This window comes from Rhinolophus sinicus, linkage group LG03 (assembly GCF_036562045.2).
Source record: "Rhinolophus sinicus isolate RSC01 linkage group LG03, ASM3656204v1, whole genome shotgun sequence".
Classification (NCBI taxonomy): domain Eukaryota; kingdom Metazoa; phylum Chordata; class Mammalia; order Chiroptera; family Rhinolophidae; genus Rhinolophus; species Rhinolophus sinicus.
This window is the reverse complement of record NC_133753.1, coordinates 22,164,700-22,185,970: the sequence shown is the minus strand read 5'-3', so window position 1 is coordinate 22,185,970 and position 21,271 is coordinate 22,164,700. Positions and strand designations below refer to the sequence as shown.

Here is a 21,271-nt window from a genome sequence, read left to right as displayed (position 1 = left end):
AATAAATCTGGGCTCCCTACATAGTACATTCCTAGTGCTCTGGTAAGAGGTTTCATTATTACAGTGTTCTGGCGGATTTTTGACTTGTTATAGGTGACTCTGGAAGGAGCGTTTTGCCCGTCGGCGTTGGTTTTGCCTTTCTTGTGATCACCTGGTTGCAGCTGACCCGGGTTCACTAATTCCCATATAAAAGGTTACTCTCACAGCACTAGCAGCCCCCAAGGAGAATGACTTGGGGTTAAAGCACATCGCGGTCTTTTCCAGTCAGTCAGCTGCAAACAGCGCTTTCATCTGAGATGAAGGATGTAACTGGTTTTATGTTGTGGAGAGTGTGTCACTTAGCTTTTATTTCCTGCCTGATTTCTCTCCCCACAGCCTGGGAGGGTGTTTCCACATGTGTTAGAAAGAGCCTTTTACGTTGATTTAACATTATCTCTAAGGTAAATAGTTACAGCCTGTGTAGATGCTCTGGTGTTTTGTGAGGACTTGATTCTGGTCCCAGCCTTCTGGGTATCACATCCACCTCACGAGATTAGAGATGAGAAGAGGTCTGCGTGAGCAACACAGTGCGATCAGAATGTCTGGGGAGGAAGGCAGCAGGAAGCAGCCTTTATCTCTGCTAGCCTGGTTCCCTTTCTCATAAGACGAGGGGAATAATACTTGCTGTCCACTTGACATCCACAGATTATGGTGAGGTGCAAAAAAAGGATTTCTCTAAAGTGTTTTAAAATTGCTCCTCTCTGCCCACAAACCCAGCGAAGGAATTCAAGGGATGGCATTCCACCCCTTAAAGGTTGTCATTTGCTTGGAGTAATTAAGACTATCTCTTACCAAAATCTCATTTACAACTAAAGGGAAGAGTAACGATCTCAACCCATCCTTTGACTGGTTTCCTGAAGGGAGATTTCTATGGGTCCAACCACTTTGCTTCTCAGAATTCTTCCATTTTTCTTAAAACGCATGGCTCTCCTCTCTCTTAAGGGATGGTTATGCAAGATATTAGAGAATTGCTTGAAAGAACAGTCTGGTTCCTGCCTCAAATTACAGCAGCTGAAGGAGATGAGTGAACGAGAGAGAAAAGCCTGTGGAGTATGAAGTTAACACAGCGAGTGGGTGGACGCTGTTAGGAAATGAAGAGGAATAAAACCTGAAAGCAGATCTGAGGCCAGCCCTCCTGAGGGCCCCTGTCAGGTTGCATGATTGGCGTGTGCAGCGAGGCCTTCTGGGTGGCTGGAGAGCATGAGAGTAAAAATAGCTGCCTGTAATTTTCTTAGACTCAGGAATTGCACTGGCTTTGGAGGCGTGCTCGCTAGTTCTGGTAAATGTATGAGAGGTGGGCCAGGGCCTCTGTCCCCCAGGGGCACCCACAAGACTTCCACTGTTGGGTGGGCAGATGGGGAGTGCCTGGCCTGGAGCCTCCCCCAACCTCCATTGGGTGCTGAGAGAGCGGCAGAAAAAAACAGGATATGCTACTATGTGTAGTAGATGGTAAAACCATAATACCTCTACAGCGAAGTGGGTTGAAATCACCATTTCTGGATATTCCTTATACAATTAATAAACTGGCCAAAGTCAGGGGAAAAGAAGCAGCTTAAAGACAGCCACAGATAAAACCCCACATCCTCAGCGGGCCCTGCAGCATCGTGAACAAATGCAGGAAAGCCTGGTTCCAGACATGTCCTCCTAGGGAATGTTTACGTTGCTCTCCAGCAAGTCGTCTGGGATTTTCCTCCACTGTCACTGGGCTGCTCAGGAAAGGCGAGTGTCTGCTTAAGCAAAACACACAGACGAAGGGCAGTCAGTTGCCCAAACCAGCAGCCCCGGGTACCTACAGCTGAGCACCAGGTTATAAGCAGTCTGGACAGCGAGCTTTCACTGGCGGACCTGGCACTCCGGCAGGTCGAGGGGCCAGGATAGTTACGGCGAAAGCCTTTTGAAAAGTCTCCAAGTCGATGCTCATCTAGTTGAGATGTAGTTGGAAGAATGTGCTGCTTTAATTCTTGAAGCCTTTTCCAACCTCAGTTACACTGTGGAGGCCCTTCCTAGTTACCACTTAGCTAGTAGGTTCCTAATGCTGCTGCTTGTTTTACTCAGGTTACATTGCAGTGACAGGAGTGGCCTCCTGGCCCCACCAGTTGCAGGGGATTGGGAAATGCAGGAGAACACACACTGAGTAGTAAATTTCTCTGCCACGTTGATTTTATTTGAATTGTGAGAAGAAAGGGCTCTGGGACCACTTGGTCAGGTGAGCAGGCACCTGGCAGCACAGGTCACACCTCAGGGTAGGACCCACTTTAGAGACCCTTTGTCATGCAGGGTCTCTGGTCCTGCTCCCCGCACAAGAACACAGGGTATTCTTGTGGCCAAAAAGGAGCCATAGATGGGGGAGTTATACCACTATAGTCTCGCTGGCGGCTGGGTTGGAAACACAGGAAGCGGGAGCCACAATCTGCTGTCCGTTTCTCTGCCAACCAACCCCACTCCACTTGCTAGCTCCAACCCGCGCCTGCCAGCTCAGCCACGGCAGTTATATTAGTGGCTAATGGCTAACCGGTAACAGCTGATGGCCGCCCAGCCACAGCGATGGCCATCTGATTACAGCTGATGACCATCTAATAACCGAGCCAGCATCTTTCCACGTGAAGCCGAGAGCCTGGGAACTGCACTCTGGGACTCTGTCCCCACGCCTTTAAAAATCCTCAGACATATGGTCCTCAATGCTCAGTTTTTCTCACACACACACACACACACACACACACACACACCCCAAGTTTTATTCTTAAACCCTGATCATTTCCACTTCTGAAAGTTTTAATGATTCCTGACCAAACATTGTCATTGTCATTGTCACTTCAGGGTAAAATACATAAAGCTGTCAACACATTTGTGTCCTAGGTGCTGAGCTACTTGTAGGGTATACAAAGGTAAAGGAAACAGACATGGCCCCTACTTATATTCTAGTGGGAGGGTAGCAATGACAATTGATTAGTCAATCACCCTTTTAATGGTTTGGGTCTCACTGGGTCTTATACATCCAAAGTTGGGCGTGTAAGCCTGGTTAAGGTGATATGTCCTACTCACTTCTTTCATTTTAAAGATTAATATTTTGATAACCTTTGGGTTTAGCATCCTTTGATGAGGGCAAGAGTCCGCAACGTTAATCTACTAGTTGAGAACAGAAGTGTTGATAAAAGCACAATATATTAGTTGAAAAGTTCACCCCAACACCCAAACATACTAAGCGTTCTCAGAAGTGGATTATCTGGTTTGGTGACTCACCTTCAGACATCTGAGCTCACCCACAACAGCACCTGCGTCTGCTTTCCTCAGCCTTCCCCCAGCTGCTGCAGCCGAAGCATTTGCAGGACCCCACACGTGAGCACGTTTTGCAGGAGGCACCTTGCTTGCCTTACCCTAGCCCTGGCCCTGGCAGCGCCAAATACTTACTGAGACCCAGGACCTACCGAAGATTACCTGTGATCCCAGCCTCGGAGCCCTACAGCTGAGCCAGGAAACATGACTCACGGGGAAAGTAGCAACGCAAGGGAGTGTGGCCTGGTATCCAGTGCTAACTCCAGACCAGAGTTTCAGGAGTGCTCCACGACCACGAAAAGAACTCAAGGAAAATTGAGATTTGAGCTCAGCCTTGGTGGAAGGTGGAGTTTAGATAAGCTGAGAAGGGAAGCAGAGTTTTAGCCAAAGGAGAGAGCATGAGTAGAAGCATCATGGTGAGATAGAAATGTCATGGCTTTGGGTCTGGATCTGGTTTCTCTGTGATCCTAGCAAGTTATATAAACTCTCTGGGCCTTGTTTCCTCATTTTTGTTAGGTTACTACTGCTCTAAAAAGATGATTGTACCATAGTGTGTCAAGTGTCTAGTATAGTGGCCTCCCACGGTGGGCACTCAATAAACGACAATCGTAAGACTGTTACTGCAGCTGTATGAGGCGTGAGGATGGGGCCAGCTGAACTGGCCTTGGTCCAAGGTCAGCCTTTCACTTTGTGCTTCCAGGCAGCAAGCAGCAAACCAACCAGCTCCCTGCCTGCCTCCCGCACCCTGCTACACCCAGAACAGAGCCTCTCCTTAGTACACACCCTACCGAGCACTTGGCAAGCTGCTCTCCCCAGCCGGTCCCAGGCCTCACCCCTCTTCAGGGCTATACCGCCAGGGTGTGGGGAACTATTGAGGATCAGGGATTGTCGGCCCCACCCTCTCCAGGATCGTTGATCTCAGACCTGGCTTGGCCTCCCACACAATCCATCCTCCACACCTGCATCTGGTGAACTTCCTCAACCCCCTTCCTCAGGCACCTCTGCTGCCGAAGCGCTAGCCTTGGCTGCACAGTGGAAGCCTCTGGGAGCTCTTAAAATCCCCATGTCCAGGACACACCCAGACCAATCGTGTCCGATTCTCAGGGAAGTAGGACCTCCCCCTACCCTGGCCTGCTTGTGATGCCTGAAATCCCCATTACCGGCTCCTTAAAGATAGCAGTGCCCCCCACAACTCCTCCTTTAAATTCTGGGAGCACCTCCTCTAACAAACAAGCACCTGCCATTCTTTCCACAAATCCTTAGCAACTACTATGTGAGAGGCTGGGTGCTAGGGACTGGGTATCAAAAATGGGCACTTCTACTAAAGAGCTCAGAGACCAATGGTGTGTGAATGTCGACATCAGCACTTCGCAGCTGTGTGTTCCTGGGCGACTTTCTCTGCCTCTCTGAACTCGTTTCCTCTTCTGCAGATTTGGGCTAGTCAAAGGCACAGGGCTGTGGTGACGGTTCAGTGGACTTCCCTAGGCCAAGTACTCACCAGGCGGCCTGGATCTAGCCGGGCTCAAGAATGATCGCTATTGTTACAAACAAAAATACTCCCAGGAGGTAGAAAGAAGGTGGAGTGGGGGAATACTGGGCCTCTGTAGGGCTTGCCACGGAGAGGCGGCAGGGATGAGGGGGAGATCGTGAGCGCTCAGGACCTCCTAGGAGGTGATGCGCAGAAAGCGGATGAGGGGGACCGGGGTGTGGACAAGGCCACCCTGTCCTCGCACTCCCTGCCCCCATTCCCTCGGATCAGGCCGGTTCTCCCTACTTCCCTGAAGCGTGGATGAGTCTGGGGTCAGAGCGCTAGCGCTCTGATCTCGCCTTTTGTCCCCCGAAGCCCCTTGTGGCTCAGCCAGGCAAGAAACCCAGCCGCCGCTCTACTCTGGGCTTGATTCGCCCCAGGTCCTTTCGGGTGTCCCAACTTTTGCTGGGGAAGTGCGGGCTCCGGGCGAGCCGGGCGCACAGCCCGGCGGCGCCCCCTTCCGGCGGCGCGAGCCACTGCAGCGGGTCCTGGAGGGTGCCAGGGTGCCACGCGCGGCTGGGAAGCACAGCCAGAACGAAATCTGAGCCCCAGCCCCACGCAGCGTTTGTCTCACGGGGTGGGGCCGTGGCAGTGGCATTGCGGCCCTGGCGTGAGCGGGGGCCTGAGGAATCAGCTTATGGGGTTCGTGTTCCTAGGAGGGTACTATTGTCTCCTGTAATTTAATTTTCTCTCCTGAAAGCGTTGCTAATTAAATCCTTTCTCCGGTGAGCGGTCGTCCTCTCCACCCCCCACCACTGTTTATTAATTACCCAGCACGTGCGAGAGACTTCTCGGCCTCAGCTGCCAGACACGCTCAGATGGATGGGCCTCGCTGCTGCCCCGCTTGGGTTCCAGAGCTTTCTTTGCACCTGGACCAGGCAAGCAATCCTCAAAAGCTGAGTAAAAGCAGGAGCAGCCCGTCCCCTGCAGCGGATGACTTCTGATGGCTCGGAATCCATCAAAATCAAATGTCATTTCACCGCCCCTGCTTTTCCAACTCTGAAGTCATACCCCTGGCTGCTTTCTCTTGTGCAATATTCCTGCCTCCCCCCTAGTGCCCACAGCACAGGGCACTCAGTAGGTTTGCCAGACTGGACCCAGTGGCTTGTGGAAGGTCACACAGCATATCTAGAGCATAGTGGGGACTAGAACTCAGATCCGAAGTTTAGCCTTTCAGAAATCCCAAACTCAGAAGCCTCCAGGGACCAAACTGGCAGGGGAAGGGTGTGGGTAGCTCTGTGTTGGACAGTGGGGAGGGGTGGAGTCTGGGGCATAGTAGAACATGCTTGCCCCTTTTGGGGGGTCACCCAAGCAATATGCCCCAAGGGTGTCCAGTTCTTGAGAAGTCTAAGAGTGAGTCCATTGTCCAAGGATGGTGTAACTTGCCCAGGGTCACACAGAGACTCAGTGGCAGAATGAGTGGGTACTCTGGACTCACAGTATGGTGATCTTTTCACGATGTCACTTACTGGCTGGGGATATGTGAGTCCCCCTTTCCCCCCAGTTCTGCCCATCAGAAGCCTAGTTACTGACCCATGCTGGAGGAGTTACCCAGGCTGGCACCCCTCCCACCACTCATGCAAGGCCCCCATTCCTCTCAGAGTCCCTAATGCTTTGGATGCCATTCTCCCTCCTCTGTATCTGAAACCTCCCATTCAGACCACTTCTGGCTCAACCCTCAGTTAGCTGTCAGGCAGAAAAAGAAGGCAGCTCAAGCAAATCCCTCCCAGAATTTGAAAGGAGTTGGGGTGGGGCACTGCTATTTTTAAGGAGATATTAATGGGGGAGTTCAGGCCTCACAAGCGGCCAGGAAGGGAGCATTCAGGGACAGGTTCTCTGAGGAGGAGCCCACAGTCCTGCTCTTGGCCTGCAGAGCTTGGCGTTAACGCTGCCTTCAGTGTGGAGGAAATTAAAACGTGGCCCCCCCCTCTGGAGGCTTCTATGTTCCCATGTGTCCCAGAGGAGCTTTGGCAGGTGTTTTCTCCTCAGAGCCCACTCCCTTTTAGGGTCTTTGGTTCCTCGCCTGACCTGGTTTCCAAGGGTGGGTGTGGAGCTGTGCCCGGCTGGGCTCAGCCCCCTGCCAGTGTCTGGTCCCCTCCTGCAGGCACCCTGACACTGCCTGGTAGGGCAGCAGCCCAGAAATAGCTCAGGTCTTCTTCCCTGGCGAGGCATCGTCCTTGAGCCCTGGGGTAGCGTCCCCAGCCTAGACTGTCCTCAGACCTCCACCATCAGCCTCCAAAAGAAACTCTTCATGCAGCACAACTTGCCCATTATCATCAGCCTCAGAGGGACCAGGTGCACCTTGTAGGCCCTGAAGCCAGCCTGTTTTCACCTGCAGAGCCACCTTAAGCTGCTGACTGTTAGCTCTGTGAAGGCTGCAGAGGCTGAGCCTCATTCCTTTCTCTGTATCCACCAGTGCCTACTGCATAGTAGGTGCTCCATAAATGTGTTGAACGAATCAATCAATCAATCAATCAATCAATCAATCAATCAATCAATCAATGACTTAATGAATGAAAACTTGACTCCTTGTTACTTTTCAGCAGGGAATTGATTTGGGTGTCTATAATAGTCCACAACAGAAAGCTAATCTAGTGTCTGGGTTTAAAGGATACATTCAGAAGCAGGCAGCCTGTGTTTGAATCCCAGCTCTGCCCACAGGCTTTGGGCAAGTTATATAACCTCTGTGCCTCAGTTTCTTCACGTGGAAAATAAAGATAGTAATAAAGCATACCTTGAGGGTTGCTATGAGACTACATAGTTAATACAGCTGCAGTGTGCATGACAAGGGCCTGGCCTGGAGTGAATGTTCAGTAAATGTGGGTCATCATGAGTGGTGGTAGAATTGCAGCATCGGCAATAATGTCGTGCCCTGTGCCACAGGCTAGGTGTGGGGGAACCCGGAGGATTCCACCGTCGCCATTCCTGTCCTCCAAGGTTTACAGTAAAGCAGAGATGAAACCCACACTGGAGGGAGGGAGGAAGAGTGATGGATTGCTGCCAAGTAGGGTAAGCCCCCTGGGTGTTGGACCTGCTGAGGAAAGACCTCGTGGAGAAGTGGGATGTAGAGGGTCTGGGAGAGGCCTAGGCTGAAGAAAGAGGCATGTTGGGGCCACTAGGTTATGGGGGTGCGGTGGGGAGGTGCCCACTTGGATGCAGAGGGCCATAAAGGGGACGTAGGCCTCTCCAGTGAGGATGAGGGGCTTGTACATCATGAAAGTTCATCCCTACTTTTCAGGATCTTTAGCCTATTCAGTTATACCTTAGCTCCTGGAAGCCATCTTGGTAGGAATGGTTTCCTTCCGACCCTATTTGCTGAAACTGTGTGGACAAGAAAGAGTAGTGGGGAGCTCCCAGAGGCTCCTCTGTAGGCTCAGAGAGCTTTGGGGGTCTCTGATGTTTCCAGGCTGATTCCCTAGGGAATGAATGCGACCCTCTGCCTCTGGTCTCCCACCTGGAGGTCACTGCTGACCATGAGAAAAATGACATGTCAGTCTGTGCTTGATTCACCGAAGAGGAACAGCCTGAACTAGGGTCAGTCTAGGTTTTGTAAGATGTCATCAGAAGGAGGAGGCAGAGTCCACCGGGAGTGTGGCCTGAGGACTAAAATTTCCAACTGTGGCTGCAGCATATAGACCCATGCCCCCCTCACTTCTCAATGCACACTTGGAATCCCCCAAATCACCTGGCGTTCCTGCCACTCCCACCCGTGGCCCTGCTTTTCTGCCCAGCCAAGTCCTATTCATCCTGCATGACCCTGACGTCGCCGCCTCTGGGAAGTCTTCCAGCCTCCCCCCGGCCACGTGAGTGCTCTCCTCCGGCCTCCATGGCACCCTGTGCTTCTCTCCCCCGTCAGCCACTGAGCCACAACCATCTGCAACTGGTCCTTTTCCCCCATCAGCTCCCCGAGGTCAGATATTGGGCCTCCTTCATCTTTGCATTCCTGGTTCTGGGCATCATGCCTGGCATGGAGTCGGCATCAAGGAATGTTTGAGGAATGAACAGAGGAGCTGGGCCAGCACCACCCACAGCGAGAGCAGTGAGGGCAGAGGCCAGCATCAGGCAGCTGAGCTCCCCCAGGCATCCCCTGACCTTCCAGCAGGCTCGCTCTGGCTGGTAACCAGGCCCACGGCTCTGCTTCACCTCTGAAATGTCTCACACAGGGCAGAACAAGGCACCCTTGCTCCCTGCCCATCCCCCCCTTTTCTCTATGACAGGAGGGGCTGCTTCCCAAGCACCCCTGAGAGCATGCCTAGGTGTGGGCAGGAAGGGGAAGAGGGTACAGAGAGGAGCCAGAGTACTTGGAGGACCAAATGCGTAGAAACAGGGACAATCATATCCTTAGGGAAAAGACTGTCTAAAAGATGGCCCCTGGGACCTAAGGACTGGCTCCCTCATTATAGCAAAGGGGGATGTGGTTCAGGTCTCCATGAGTTCGTCCTCTTCCCAAAATTCCTTTGGTTCCTGAACCCTGGAGGGAGGCAGTTCGTATTTTACCTAATCTGACACTAGGGCATAGACCAAACAAGAGTGCCCACTTTCCAGATAGGAATACTGAGGCACTGGGAAGCAAGTGTCTCACTATATCTAATACGGGGTGTGTGGGCCAGAGGACTCGTGACCGATATTCACATAAGCAGATGGTTCCCCTCAGCTTTGGGGGTCAGAGACTTGTGCTGCAAATACCACCTGCAGAGTGCCCTGAACCCCTTCCTCTCACAAGGTGGCACAGTGGTTACCATCAATTGCCAACCATGGGCCAATGACAGAGGAGAGTGCTTCAGGTGGCCCTGAACCCCAGGGGCATGGTATTCTCCCCACCCCGTGCTCATGGTGGCCTGTCCTTTGAGGTCACCCTGATCACTGTCACAGCCTGCAGGATCACTTTGGGCCCTCTCCCCGGCACCCCTCCAGTCACATCCATGTCTGTGAAGTGGCTCTGATGCCCTCCTGTCCTTACCAGCCCACAGCCGGTATTCCCACCCAGACCCTGTTCTGTCACACTCAGGTCATAGCAAATGCCTCTGATTGGGTCCCTCCCACTTCCAATCTACCTGCTAAGACTTCACTTTCGGAAATCTAGCTCTGATCATGTAGCTCCCTTGTTCACAATCTTCAGTGGCTTCCTGCTACTTGTGAAACTCACTCCTGACCTCTTAGCTTGGCATTCAAAGCCCTAGTGGTCAGACTCCAAATCAGCCTTAACTCCCTCTTGCCTTCCCATGGTGTCCCCTACGCTCACCGTTCTGTGACAACTCCAAGGCTCCAGACCTGTTCCTTCTATCTGGAAAGCCCTTCCTGTCCATCTCTACCTGCTGAGAGCTCATCCATCCCTCCAGGCCCTGGCACAAATGCAGCTGGATATGCTCTTCTCCTCTGAGCTCTCTCAGTAACCTCTCCTGGGATATGAGCCCCTCGAGGACACAGTTGTCTCATCTTCCAGCCCCACAATGTACAGAGCAGTGCTGGGCATATCAGGGGAATACAAGATGCAGAGTGAGCAAATGCACACACAGTCTGTGTACTCGTTCGGTCAATATTTATTGAGCACCTACTATGTGCCGTTGTATCCAGGATACAATGGTGAAAAAAGCAGGTGTGTCTGCTCTGTGGAGTGTAGACAGTCCATGCTCCAGAATGTGCGAGCATTAGCTAAGCGTTAGGGGATTTGCCACAGCTCCATTCATCCCCTCCCCACCTGCTCCTGTATGTCTGGAGGCTGTTGCCTGTTGGCGTGTGTTCGGGGGATGCAGACTCATACAGCACTGGCCTCAGCTAAAGGTTCTTAAACAGCCCATTTTACAGTTAAATTTCCAGGTCTGCACATCCTTAGGCTGCATCAGAGGCCATGTCCATTCGCCTGCTCAGGGACCCCTCCCTGCAGGGTTCAACCCCCTCCCAGCTGTCCCCAGGGCTGGGAAGTCCAAGGTCTCCAGGTGTTGTAGGGGCTGAGAGGGCATGGAAAGCAGTGGGAGAAGAGGAAGAAAGTTCCCAGGTCCATCCCTGGTCTGTAGACCTGCTACCAACCAGCAATGATATCCACACATTTACCAACCACACAGCACACCCCTGACCAATCACAATGGGCACTGGCTGAAATACTGGAGCAGGGGGGCTCACAGACGCCCTTTTAATTGCTGGATTACTAGATGAGCCAGGGGTCCCCGGGGAGGAGTGGGAGCAGCTGGGCCAGCAGCAGTCTAGACAAAGGTGATGTACCTAGTTGAACGGAAGTATTTTTGATACTTACCTTAAATATTTTAACAGCTAGTATGACTGCGTCAGTGCATTCCAGCCCAGCTACCAACCACAGTGTCCATACAATCACAGCAAATCCAATTTAAAACCACATATTTTATTGATGGCCTTCATTGACAATACAGGGTCATGTGTACAAATGCTCCTCGAGTCCCACACGTGGCAACCTTCTCATGGTTACCCCTCATGGCCCAATCTGCCAGGAGCTGACCCCCTGCAGGTTTCCATTTGGCTCCCTCCCCCAGTGGCCAGCCTCACAGTGCTAAATCTCCAGGAGGCCAGACTGGTTTCCAAGCTTGAGCTTTGGGGTCAGGAGATAGCCAAGGCCTGGATCGCCCAGTGCCTTTCCCCTCTTTTTCCACTCCCCCTACCTAAGTGTGGTCAGAATGGGAGTGAGGATGCCCCCCCATGACTCCTCCATCCAGGCACCCTGGGGTCTCCTTCAGCCCTCTCTGCCACATCCCTCCCCTCTAAGTAACCTGCCCTGCTGACCACCAAGGTGGCAGAGTGACCATTTTTCTGAGGGTGGAAGTCGGTTCATGGGGGCAGTGACAAGATGTCCCCGATGAGAGGAATCTCATTGTCTTGTTCACCACTGTATACCAGTGCCCGAAAGAGCACATAGTTTGCACCCAATAAATATATGTAGCATACATGACTGAAGGAATATGAGAGGGAGTATGAGCCGGTGGAGCCATTACTACATTAGCCCTCTAGGGGGCGCGAAGGCTGCACCAAGGTAAAGGCCTTCCAAATTCTGCTCAAGAACTCAGGGTGTTGTGTAGCAACAGTTGAGGTCGCTGTGGCCACCAGCTGGACACTGTAGGGTGTGGGCTTCAGCCCTGTTGCATGCATGGATAGCAGACTGGCCTTGGGACCCAGTCAGGAGGGAGCACTTGTTTAGTACCCACTCCCTCATCTGCCCGAGGGGTCTGGTCCCCTGAACACACAGCAGTGCCCCTATTCAGAGACAGTCAGATAAGCGGGGCTGGTCTGGCACTTGCACCCCTACATTCTGGTTTCCCTCATTCCACAGCCTCAACTCTGCCAAGCTCACCCTTCATAGTGAGCATGACCTTCTAGCTGTGCTCTCCCCACCACTGTACCCACCTGCCCTGATATTGTTCTAACTCCCTGTCTTCAAATGCCAACCCCCTCAACTAGCATTAACACCCAGGTAGTTCTGTCTCTCTAGAGACTCTCTCCTTGATGGCTGGGTAGGGTCCTGAAGTTTTGCCTCATGATTTTCAGGCCCTTCCATTCCTGGCCCACCCTCCATGAAAGCAAATAACTCACAAGCATGTCTACAGATCTTGCCTCTGGACGTGGCAATCATGAGAGAACACTAGACTATTGGGGGCAGAAAGGAATTTTCCCTTCCCTGACCCTGTGCAGAAATTCTCTCCACAGCATGCCTGCTAGATGACTGCTTAGTCCCTGCTGGAATACCTCGAGGACACTCACTAACTCCCCAAGTAGACATTCAAACATTGAAGTTTTAGCTACCAGAATGTCCTTTATACATGGCAGAGATGAACCCAGTTCCCTCTCTCATTCTCATTCCCCAAATATACCATCATCCAACTTCTCTGTGACCCTCTTTCTTCCCCTCCCCTAAGTATTTTTCCTCTCTCTCTCTCTCTCTCTCTCTCTCTCTCTCTCACACACACACACACACACACACACACACACACGACCCCTTTCATGTGGTTGTGCAGTCACATGCCTCTCTCATTTATCAGTATCTCTCCTTTCTTTTTCTCTTCTCCTTGCCTTCCCAGCATCTAGCAAAGACCTGGAGGCTGGAGACAAGGGGAAAGGCTGGAAGACTGCCAAGGAAAGGAAGCGTCCAGCCAGATCCTGGACTGGGCTGGGGTGGCCATCTGGGGCAGGATGGACAGGGGACAGCAGCTGGAAATCCCAGACCATTAGCTGCTGTGTCCCAAAGAAAGGGCCTTGCAAATTGGAGGGGCAGATGAGCAGCAAGCTACAGAGTTCTTTTTCCCTCCCATTGCCCCTAATTCCACAGAGGGAACAAGGACACACACCCCTCCTTTCCCACCCTCCCTAGCAGTTGACGTGGTCATTTTAAACATTCGGTAATTTTAAACCTTTTAGCCAGCCTCCAGGTCCCAGGGAATATCATAGCAGCAGCATGAATCTCCTCCCAACGTCCCACATGGGGCTTAGAAGAAGAGCTCTAACCGATGGCAGTGATGACAGGAGACATGGTAGAGAGTGGACAAGCCAGGCAGAGGGGAAGTAGGGACCCCAAGGAGAAGAAACAAAAGCAGAGGCCTCCGAACGGCAGCCACCTGGCCAGCCCGTGGGGAGTGTAGCAATGCCTGGGTGGCCATTTTTCCTCCTTGTCATGATCCACCTGCCAAAGCTATTCTATGTCACAGACCAGGGGTGGAGGCTAGGACCTTACCCGCCCGAGATTGGAGTGGCTCATGGATGGAGACAAGGGAGCAGTGGGCTTATGTTCAGGAGGAGTCAAGACGCACACACACAGAAATGATGGACTTCTGCTACTTGTCCTGGTGCTTGGAGTTCTCGCCTCCAACATAGAACATGGGGACCAGCAGTCCCAGCAGCCACCTTTTCCCAAACACTTCTTGTAAGTTCTTGCGCCAGGGCCGGGCCCTCACCGCCACCCCCTTCCGCACCTGGTGGCGGGTTTGCCCCCGGAGAATCAACAGCAGCTGATGGCAGCAGAAACCAGCGCAGGCCAGGCCGATGGCAAACCAGAGGTAGAGCATGAGGATGACGAACATTTCAGAACCGAGGACAGCTCCTGCAGGGGGCGGGGAAACACCAGAATCGCTTTACACCCAGGCCACGTACGGAACTGCAAACACCGCAGGCGCCTTCCGCTAGGAGGGGAGGGAGATTAATGAGATTGAAGATACATTTTGTAGCAGTCTCAGCGCTGCAGCGGGGGAAAGGAAGGATAAACTAGTTGCCCTAACTTTTTCTTAGTGCTGTCTCCTGAAGCGATGGCAGAGCTGGGGATGTTGGGGAGAAGGGAAGGAAGCTTCTCTGGTCAGGGCGTAGACACTAACATTTCCCGAATCGGGAGATACCCATCTCTCTCTGCCTTCTCTTTCTGGTCTGCGAACAGGAAGAAGGGATTTTTCTCAGGAGGAGAGAGGGGTGAGCTGAGGATCCTAGAGAGGAAGCTGGCGCCTGGGCAGCTGTCTAGACAGAAGCACCTTCTCCCTATGGAGCTGGGAGCACTGACTGGGAGAGAGAACTCAGGAAAGTGACAGCATGATGGAGAACAAGGCCTAGTCATCAAGAAAAATAAGTCACGCACTCCCAGTGCCGACTTAGAGAATAATTCGGTCATTAATGTTAACAAGAGGACAGTGTGGCCCTCCGGAACATCCAGCCAGAGCTGTCCTGTCAGTCAAAGCTTGCTAAGGTTGGAAGAGGCCCCAAGGTCATTAGTCAAGCACACTGCTTTGGGCAGGACCTCCTGTAGACCCCTCTAAACCAGAGCTCTCTATTACTGGTTTTTAAACGTTCGTTGAGTAAGAGCTCTCACACTCTGCTTCAGAGTTGGGGTGGTCAGTCCATGCTAAGCTCGAATCTCCCAGCTCTGTGGTCTCGCACAAGTGTCTTAACCTCTCTGAGTTGCAGTTTGCTCATCTGTAAAATGGGTATAATAACGATGCATGAGGGTGACATGACTCGGGAAAATTGTGTGTGAAGTGGCCAGCTTTCTGGTTCACACTTAGTGCAGTGCTCCCTGTTGAGAGTCATTCACAAATGAGACTATCTAACAAAGGCTCAACTTTAATTCCTTAGACCATCACGCTTTCTCCTTCTCCTTCCCAGGGCTTGCAGTCCTCACTGGACTGCAACTTTGGCAGCCATGGTAGAGACACCTACGTTGACCTGCCCAGTACCAGGGCAGTGGGCCCAGGAGAGGACTCAAAAGCCCTCCTCAGGCCCTCTCTCCCTGCAGGGTAAGCCCATCACCACCTCCTCCAGTGACATAAAGGTACCTGCTCCAGAAACCCATCTTACAACATAGCTGACCTCTGCAAATCTCAACCATGTTCCTCCCTTCTCCAGCTTCCCCTGTCCCCCACCCCCCAGCCCACCTCTTCTCTGGTTTCCCCAGGCTCCAATTTCCAGATCCCTGAAGGCTGGGATTTTAAAACTTGTCCAGTCTGATTAGTGGTGGACTCAGCCACCAGGATGAGGATATGGCCTCAATCAGGGTTTGCTCATTAGCAGCCTCTCTTGCCCTCAACCCTAGGAGTTCTGCTAGCAGGTTTCTCTTTGCGAAGTCGGAGAAAAAATAAGTCCAGCTGCCCAGGGGATGGAAAGCTATCCCCAGCTGGCATTTTGAGCAGCCCCCCAGCTGGCTGGGGGCAGCAGCAGGACAGGCTCACATTGGGCTGTGCCATCCTTCTGACCCACTTCTTCCCCTCAACAGCACAGGTTAGCTGAGGAAGCCACGTGCAGGAGAAAGGATCCAGGGACCATGGTTCCCTCTTGGCTCAGGGAGTGCTGACAGGCAAAGATGACCCTCGAGCTGGAATGTGAGAACTTCAGAGCTGTCAAGTGCGGGCCTGCCTTGTAATTCAGCTGCAGGGAGAAGCCTGGGCTGATGGAAGCTGTTTGCCATGGGCTTTTTTCTGGTACTAAATCAAGGCATGAGGAAAAGACCTTATGGCCTTCTCCTGGCCCCTAGTGGCAGCTACAAAAGGCTATTCTGGGTTGTTTGAAGTGTTTGAAGTTGCCTAACCCAGCTGTCTCAGCTCCTCTGAACTATTTAATAATGTTTCTGCTTCTTTTAGAAAATCACAGTTTTCCTAAAGGGCCTGAATGGTCACACCATTCAATCTCTCCATCCCTACTTCCCACCAACCATCTATAATACCTTTGACAGATCATCACCTAGCATCTTCAATATACATCAAGGGACAAGAAGCTCCCTCCCTCCCAAAGTGGCTCATTCATCAAGAAGCAGCTTCAGAGAGGCAGTGTGGTAAAGCGGAAGGAATATGAGCTCTGGAGGCTAGCAACCCTGAGTCAAAATCTTGGGTTGGAATCATACTAGCTGTGTGGCTTCAAAGTGATTTAACCTTGCTGACCGTTTGGTCAGCCATTCAAGTGGATATGATAATACTTCCCTCATAGGCCTGTCAAGAGGATTGGATGACATGAGGCCTGCACAGTGGGTGGCACGTAATAGGTGCTCAAGAAACGTTAATCTCCTTTCCCTTCTACTGGACGATCTGGTGGCACCCACCATGCTGATGTACTTATCAAAATGCCACGGCACAAGCCAGATGGCATCATCTTCATTTCCCATATGAGAAGAATGAGGTTTAGAAAGGTGACATAACATATACTGGTCCCATAAAGCCAAAAGAAAACTTCTAAAATCTACCTGGCCAGCCTCTTACCTCTTCAGCAGCCATTACAAGACCCCTTCCACTTCGGGTTCACAGGGCCCACACTTATAGCCATCCCATGCTCTGTGGCAGATCTGACTCAGGGGACCACTACTGGGGACACAAGTCACAGGTGGGGAATAATAGTTCAGTCTATTAAACAACTTGAGCTTTCTTACTCCCTACTGTCTGCCTGTCCTCCTGAGCAGATGAGATAAGGTGTGCTCTCAACTGTTTGGGTTTTGAATAGGGGAGGAAGAGATAAGGAGGGAGAAGCTGGAGAGGTGAGGTGTATGTGTGGGGGAGGGGAGAGAAGAAGGGCTGGCAAGGGGAATGATGAAAGCTTGGCAATGGAGGAAGATGAGATGGGAGTTGGAGATTCGAAATCTTGGCCTCCTTTTCCTGGTGGGTATGGTGATGAGATAAAAGATGGTGGGACTCATCCTTCTGCTGGAACAGGGATCTGGACCCAAGGTAGGAACTTACTGGCTCTGCTCTCCCATCAGATCAAAGAAATAGGTCCCTCTTCCTTCCTTTCTTGTCTCCTAAACCTGGGAAATGTGGACAGGCGTCAAGCCTGGGTTACCTCAAATGAAACTATTTCAAGATTCTCCCTTTGAACCATCACTTTTATGTGATGAAACTACTTGGAAAAGAAAGTGTAATCAAGCTCCGTGGCTCTCCTCATCTCTCCACCTGCCTGTGCTCACACTCCACCCCCTAGCCCGCCCACCTACCCTCCCCCGTCCTGGTTATTTCAGTTCCAGAAGCCTCCTATGCCAGCGCCAGGATCCAGAAGGCCCAAGAGCTCTGAGTTCTGGGCCCAGCTCAGCCACCAGCCCTCAAGGCACTCCCCACAGCTGGATTCTTCCTGGGCCCTGTGTTCCCATTGCCGAAGGACCAGGCTGCAGCCCCAGCAAAGACCGAAATAATGGCTCTGCACAGAGTGGAGCAGAATTTTTATGAATGTCCAGCCCAGGAACATCAAGACAACCTTGGGTTCTCCATGGAAGTAGCTGCACTCTGTCTTTCTTTGTCCCTGAAAGGTCAATGGGTGAGGAAACATGCTACTCGTATTCCCTGTGCTGCTGTAGGGGGCAGCCCAGGGGCTGCTATGCAGCAGTAGTTAAGATCCTGGGCAAGCCGTTTAATCCCATCTGAACCTCAGTTTCTTCATTGGAGAAATGGAGGTGATATCACATACATAAACGTGTGCATGCTAGATCGTAAGCACCACGTCAGTCAGAATCAAAGGCCAGGGTAGGGAAGGAGTGGAAGGATATGACATAGGGGCAAATTTGAAGTCCAGCTAAAGTGGTAAGAAATGCCAAGAGGTATGAGGTCCCTCTGGGCCAGGTATCAGGGAGCCGTTCTTGGGGCACACTATGGAAAGTACAGACCTCACCAGGGTGCCCAGCTGAGCACCACTGTGAAGGCCCACATGCTTGGCTCCCACAGGTGTAAGAGCATCTGGAGGCTCAATCCCACACCAGTCCTGTGGTGTGAAGATGGAGCCATTAAACATGGCTTTATCTCCAGCCAAGGTGCCCCCTCCTCTGAGCCATCTGCAGACTGGAGAATCACCTGGTGGGAGTCAAACAGTGGGCGGGAGGGCAAGAACTTAGCCTCTTGCTGGGGCTGGCCTGGCAACCTGTCAAACTTTACTGTGGTTGGTTGGCAAGACCTTTGGAGGGCAAAGTTCTTGGGGGAATCTGTGAACAGGACTGGGGTCCAGGCAGAAGAAGGTCATAGCATGGATATACCTCACAGGCTGCATGGAGGGATGACCAGCACCCAGCCCTGCCTGGCACAGAGTAGGTATATTGCCTGGATCGCCACAATTCTATGTGCAAATGGACAGTTAGGAGCAAGGAGGAGAAGATGAAAGAGGATGGGGGTGGGGAGAGAGGTTGCCGGATAAAATACAGCATGCCCAGTTAGTGTGAGTTTCAGATAAATAACAGCATTTTTTTTTTTTTTTTTTTTTGGTATGTCTCATGCAATATTTAGGAAATATTTATACTAAAAAGTTATGCCCTGTATATCTGAAATTACAATTCAACTGGGCATCCTGTATTTTCATTTGCTAAATCTGGCAACTTTGGGATTGGTGCTGGGGGTTTCTTTGTGTAGGGCTCCACCTGCCCGGCAAGGCCCACTCACCAGAGAAGAACTGGCTGATGGAGGTGGGAAGGAGCGTGAGGAAGGCCAGGGGGTGGGCGAAGGAGATGGAAAGGACAGCAGAGATGTAGGCCACGCCAGCCACCATGGAGTAGAGGCAGGCAAGGGAGGTGTAGAGGCAGAACAGGACGAAGTTGCGCATGTTCCTGCTGCCAATACAGTTGCCAGTGAAGAAACAGTGATGGTCGTGCCTCAGGGTGACTCTGGAGCACACTCGGCAGAAGTGGGTGCTGGATGGGGGACATGGAGCCTTCCTGGCCAAAGTCCCCTGGCAGGCGTCCAGGTCGTCGGGGGAGTTCTGGATGACCAGGACGTAATTGCCCAGGGCGTTGGTTGAGAGGAACAGGAAGAGTGCCCCGTGGAGCAACGCAGGCGAGAAGAGTGGGGCTGCCGCGGGGTCCTCACGCATGCTGGGCAGGAAGAGGAAGAGCTGCAGCACGAAGGTCACCAAGGAGATGCACAGGAAGTAGGCGGGGGCCACCACGTTAAGCAGCCTCAGGGCCAGCATCCTCGATTACATTCCTAAGGGGCCCAGGGTGAGAGGAAGACTTACTGTGGAGTCCAGGGGGCGCCCTAGGGCGCTCCTCCAGTGCTGTCTGTGCCGCTCCACGCAAATCCGTGCTCTGCGACCCCTGTCCTTCCACCATCGCTCCTCTCTTCCCTAACCCGGGCCCAAACAGGCTTGAGACCCCGAGACAGCAAAGGCCTCTGGGGGCCTGGATTTACTTCCTGGTGCCCTCTCTATTGGTTTTTGAGCGACCTCGGCGCCGCGCCCCGGGGTCAGGCACCAGGAGAGCGAGGTTGGGGCTTGTTCACCGTCGGAGGGGATGCGGGGCCGGGAGCTAGGGCTCCGCTCCTTTACGGCAGTGGAAACGAGCCCAGGTTTGGGATTTCTCTTTCAGAACCCCTAGGAGGAGAAAGCTAAGGATTTAGGGTGGGAGCAGAGAGAAATTACCTCCTGGAGGTCCTGCTTCGCCTCCCCTTTCTCCGCTCCCTGCCCACCCTCCCACTCCCCACCCCCATCTTGGGCAGTACGCTGGGACCTCACCGTTAACCTGAGGCTCTTTAGAGGTATGTGTGCTTGTGGTCCGTGATGTTTGTGTGTGTGTGTGTGGGGGGGGGGGTTCCTTGTGTGTGACTGTACGTGTAATCTGTGTGCGCCTGGATGTCTGTGTATATCTGTGTACACACACGCAGCCACTGCTACTAGGCTTTAAAAAATCAGTTAAAATAATTGATACATTCAAACACGCGCTCAGGCACCGGGTGGGGTGGGGGGGGCGCAGCTGGAATACCTGTGTCAGATGTCAGCGGGTCCTGGTCAGCCCACCTCTCCGACGCTGGCAGCCTTGGCTATTTCTTTGCAAAGAGCGTTTTCATTTAAGGCGACGAAATTAAAATCCCCCCGTTCGCTCCAGCCTCCCGCCCCCCTGAAGCGAGAAACCCAAACAACCCCGATTGCACAGAAACCCTTTCGGTACCAACAAGCCCGCGCTGGGTGCAGGAGTAGATGCTTGGCAAGCCTTTGGGCGGACCGACCCCCGCCGCCAAGCGCAGCCCCCACTGCATCGCCACTCCACCCCACCCCCTACAGATCTGGTTCCTGCCCAGGTTCGGAGACCACCGGGAAATGAGATTCCCGGTGCCTGAGAGAACTTTTCCAGGGGCTAAGGAGTCGGGGAGCCACAGAAGCAAGAAAAGTTCTGGGAAGGCTGCTGCACCCAGGATGGGCAAATGCCAGGAAGCCTCCGTCCAGGCTGTCCCGTCTGAACCGGCGACAGATCACCTTGGAGTACCCTCTGCAGGTGTCAGTGCCCCCGGGGACCCGCGGCCGCCGTGGGGAGCGCGGGCCTCTCCCCCGCAGGTGCTCAGCACAGCGCACTTCCGAGGGGTGGTCGCTGGAGGCTCAGCACTGTCCCTGGCCATGCACTCTCGGGGGCTGCGGCGGCCTGCCCACCCCAGAGAGAGCCTTCGGCCTCGGGCTCGGGCAAAGCAAGTGTCTTCCCCACGCTAGTCGCCAGGGGGGCGCGGGAGCAGCCTTCAGATGCGCCGCGGCGCCTGCAGGGCGAAGGACTGGGGCTGGGGGAGTGTGGGGCGCTCGGCGGGTGGCCGCAGCCGGAGCCCTAAGCCGGAGAGGGCACAGCGAAAACCGCCCGGGGGCGTGGGGGAGCTGTCGGTTCAGCACTGGCGCCGGCCTCGCCCACCGCGGAGGGCGGCATAGCCAGAGCCCCAGAGAGGCAGGCAGCGCGGGCGGCCGCCGGCTTCTCGGCCACCGCCTCCCTGATGCCCGGGAAGCCGCCCCCCGCGCCGCTGCCGCTGCCGCCGCTTCACCGCCGCAGAGGGGTGGGGAAATGAACTCACCGAGATCTTGTCGCCGACCAGAGGAGCCCTGGACGTGGGCTCTCGCCCTCCCCGAGGCTGCAAAGTTGTGGGCTCGGCCCGGCTGGCTCGCAGTCTCCTCACGATTCGCTTCGGGGACTGGGCAGGTAGCGGGGGTGTGGGGAGGAGGGAGCGGGCAGCTGCAGTCCTCCCACTTGGGCGCCAGCGAGTGGGGGCCAGGAAGCGGCAGGGATGGCAG

The 21,271-nt window shown here is 53.3% G+C and overlaps 2 protein-coding genes across 6 annotated transcripts in view; one reads left to right on the top strand and one right to left on the bottom strand.

Annotated features, from left to right (window-relative positions):
* Window positions 1-21,271, top strand: part of TMEM63C (transmembrane protein 63C) — a 113,636-nt gene that overhangs the window by 1,579 nt on the left and 90,786 nt on the right. The window lies entirely within an intron of this gene.
* On the bottom strand, window positions 11,175-21,193 carry ZDHHC22 (zDHHC palmitoyltransferase 22). 2 transcript variants are annotated; one of them, XM_074327167.1, is made up of 4 exons: window positions 21,055-21,193; window positions 19,989-20,052; window positions 18,676-19,215; window positions 11,175-13,895 (listed from the first exon to the last, which is right to left on the bottom strand). In XM_074327167.1, exons 3-4 carry the CDS (start codon window positions 19,199-19,201, stop codon window positions 13,630-13,632), a joined length of 792 nt encoding a protein of 263 aa, XP_074183268.1. In that variant the 5' UTR covers window positions 19,202-19,215; window positions 19,989-20,052; window positions 21,055-21,193; the 3' UTR covers window positions 11,175-13,629. The 2 variants fall into 2 exon arrangements, with proteins under 2 accessions (XP_074183268.1, XP_019589027.2); XM_019733468.2 differs by lacking the exon at window positions 19,989-20,052.